Source organism: Apaloderma vittatum, unplaced genomic scaffold (genome assembly GCF_000703405.1).
Source record: "Apaloderma vittatum isolate BGI_N311 unplaced genomic scaffold, ASM70340v1 scaffold41227, whole genome shotgun sequence".
Lineage (NCBI taxonomy): Eukaryota > Metazoa > Chordata > Aves > Trogoniformes > Trogonidae > Apaloderma > Apaloderma vittatum.
In genome coordinates, this window is record NW_009728650.1 from 6,845 (window position 1) to 10,336 (window position 3,492).

General features: G+C 48.9%; 1 protein-coding gene across 1 annotated transcript; it reads left to right on the forward strand.

Annotated features, from left to right (window-relative positions):
• Positions 1-275: 275 nt before the first annotated feature.
• LOC104277491 (pantothenate kinase 2, mitochondrial-like) lies at positions 276-2,839 on the forward strand (the record flags this gene model as incomplete). Its single annotated transcript, XM_009874133.1, has 3 exons — positions 276-363; positions 1,211-1,563; positions 2,586-2,839. Coding segments are annotated over 3 exons (695 nt in total), but the record flags the coding sequence as incomplete, so codon positions are not given.
• Between the last annotated feature and the right edge of the window lie 653 nt (positions 2,840-3,492).

Sequence of the window (3,492 nt, forward strand, 5' to 3'; positions counted from 1 at the left end):
ATAGTTAAAAATATCTCGGTGCTGTAGAAATAACGTGGGTGACTGGTGGCTCTGGCAGCTCCAGGGAACCGCGGTGCTCCGGAAGGACCCGGTCTGCCTCTCCTCGTACAGCTGCCGCGGAGGGAGCGCGTCCTCTCCGAGCACGTCCTCGCCTGTCGGCTTTGTGGCTTTTCAAAGATGGTTTTTCGCAACGAGCCGGTTCCCTCTCCCGCCCGAGTTGTTTTCTTCACCATTTGGCTTAAGCGCTGCCTCCAGGTTTGCTGTTTCTTCTCCAGGAACAAGGAACATGGGCAGAGCTGGGATCAAGGGGTGGCCACCGCTTCCCCGGCTTCACCCGGAGGGATTCCCGCTCCCAGAATAACGGTAGCGCCATTATTCATGTAGGAATTTGGCAAAACCTTCTTTCCAGAGGAGCGTTACTAACGTACAGGTTTATTTTCTAAACATTTTTTCCCTTTTGGAAAAAACCAGTCCTGCTGCCCTAAGCCATAACACGAGGCTCTGTTTTCCCCTTTGCTCGTGGATCTCGTTAGCTCCAGCCTGTCCTTTAGCTCGTTAACAGTCGTATTAATCTGTTCCAGCTCTCTAATCGCAGATTCCATCTCATCGGGGTTTTCTCTTGATCTTTTCCAAGCAGCTGATTATCTCATCCAGCAGTAAATGTTGCCGGGCTGACACTAATGCATATTTTGTACCGTGGGGGAATTTGACTAATAAAATAATCCAATTAGACATTTGCTTTTGTCTCCCTGGGGCATCTTAGATTACTCGTCTACCTCAGTGACGTGTTGTAATTAGCTCCCGTTTGTACATCCCTTTGATGTAAAAGTGCTGGGGTTATCCCTGGCTCTGGCTCGGGATCACAATTCGATAAAAGAAATCGCCGGGGATCAAAACTGCGGCAGCGCGGAGCGGGCGTCCGGCTGCCGTTGCACCCGCGCCGTGTCTTCAGGGCCGTAAATATTCGGAGTGTTGGGTATCAAATGTTTGGGAGCTCGTGGGCACGAGGTGTCTCAAAACAGGAGCTGTGTACAGAGCCACGCTTGTCAAAGGCAGACCTGACCGCTCGAGTTTTCTTTCTTCGTTTTCCACTTGAAAATTAATAAATCAGACGAGCTTTGCAGTCCCTTAGAGAATTACACAAATTAATTTTCTAACTCTTTTGCTTTCCTCTTTTTTTTTTTTTTCCCTTTTCCTCTCTTCTCTTCAGTCTTTCCTTGGTTTGGCTTGGACATCGGCGGGACCTTGGTCAAACTGGTTTATTTCGAGCCAAAGGACATCACCGCCGAAGAGGAAGAGGAAGAAGTGGAAAATCTCAAAAGCATCCGCAAATACCTGACGTCGAACGTCGCCTACGGCTCGACGGGCATTCGGGATGTGCACCTCGAGCTAAGGGACCTTACCCTGTGTGGACGTAAAGGCAATCTGCACTTTATACGCTTTCCTACTCATGACATGCCCGCTTTTATTCACATGGGAAGCGAAAAGCACTTCTCGAGCCTCCATACTACCTTATGTGCCACGGGAGGTGGAGCGTACAAATTTGAGCAGGACTTTCGCACAGTATGCATTTTTGGCTTCTATACCATTAGGATCTGGTAGTGAAATTCATTTTGGGGTGGGGTTTTTTTTTTTAAAGCTTTAAAACTAGAAAACTTTCTCCGCAGACTCCTAAAGCTTAGCTTTGGGAGAGCGTAACTAACTCGTTAAGCCTAGGCTGGGACAACAGCACGCGGAGTCAAGCTTACGACTCCGAATTTGGATTTTTTCGTTCTGCAAGCGCATGTAACGTTCTTATAACTCAGATTATTCACTAACTTCACAGCGTGTGCCCTCATGAGACTTTCTCTGCTGTTACTCACCTCTGATTATGCTGATTTGGCTTGTGTTGTGTTTTTTCCTTGCTGTCTCTCATGTGCTTCGTACTCATCTTCGTTTCTGCGAGTGAGCTGGTTGAGGTTCTGTCAGATTTGGGGGTAGATGAACTGGAAGGAGCTCAGGGGTTGGGGGGCGACCTCGTCACGGGGCTTCGTTGTGAGTTTGATTCTTGGTCCTAGGAGAAAAACACGCGTGACTGATCCTTAGTTTAACCAGGGCTTGGAAAGACGCCCCAAATAAAGAGACTTTTTGTGCGGGAGAGGCAGTGGTGGGCGAGGAAAACAATTTCATGACTTCATTTCTTTTTTTTGCTGTTGTTTGGGATGGGTTGAGGGAATTGTCAAACTAAGTCCCTTCTCATTTTTTTTCCTGCTGGTCCCTCAGGGTCAGGGCTTGGGTCAGGCCCTTGGAAGCTGATGAGATTCTCTCGGTGTCCATCTACGGATCCAGTTGGTCCGTTTTCCTCCCGCCCTGTTCCCCATCCGCACGCTCCAGGGCTGGGGCAGTTTGTGCTCCTCGTGCGTGGAGAAACCTGGAGCCCTCCCGTGATCTGTCCTTCTTCAGGGAGTACCCCTGGTCACAGATAATTCAGATAAAGCTGAATTTAGCCGGTGGCGAATGCCACCTTCTGGCCCTGAGCATAAACACTGCCGATCCTTAGCTACTTCTTGAATATTCTTATTTCTTTTTTTTTTTTTCCCCACCAGATGGGTGACCTTCAGCTTCGTAAGCTCGATGAACTCGATTGCCTTATTAAAGGAGTTTTGTACATCGATTCGGTCGGGTTCAACGGGCACTCGGAGTGCTACTATTTCGAAAACCCGACGGACGCCGAGCGATGTCGGAAGCTCCCGTTCAACCTGGAGAACCCGTATCCTCTGCTCTTGGTGAACATCGGCTCAGGGGTCAGCATCTTGGCCGTGTATTCAAAAGAAAACTACAAACGAGTAACGGGCACCAGGTGAGCGCTGAATTAAACTGAATTTTATTTGAGAGGCTGGAAGGCGTTTTGGCGTTGCAGGGAGGCGTTTTCAGGGAGAAGCCGCAATCAAGGCGGCGAGTGGAATGACTGAGCTGCTGCTTTTACTTCAGTCCCTTCTCTGCAGGAGTTAAAATACTTTATTTGCCATCAGAGGTTGCATAGTTTGAGATTAGCCCAGATCCGCTCGTACTGATCATGTTAACACTGTTAGCTTTGATCCTAGCGGGAGAAATTGGCCTCCTGACTCTGGAAAGGCACCTTATTTTTGGCAGAAGGGCTGCTGGCACGGCAGCGATTCCCCAGGCAGCCGCCAGACTTCGTGAAGATGTGCCTCTCCTTGGCAGGCAGAGGCCAAGAGCTCCGTGGCCTTAAGCTTCCCTGAATTTCTCCCAAGTTTGCTATAATAATAAAACCCCCAAACCACAGTAGAGCTCATACTAATACACGTAATTAATGGCATGTGCACACGTAAAAGTGAACAGGACATAGTGCTCCTGTTGTCTTTTGTTCCGCCAAGTGCTGAATCGCTGCGCTCTCACACACCTGTAACCCCTCGGGACTTGTATTTGTTTTAAAGACCAACTTCTCCGAGTGCTGGGAAGAAATTCAATAAGGACAAGTGCAGAGTCCTG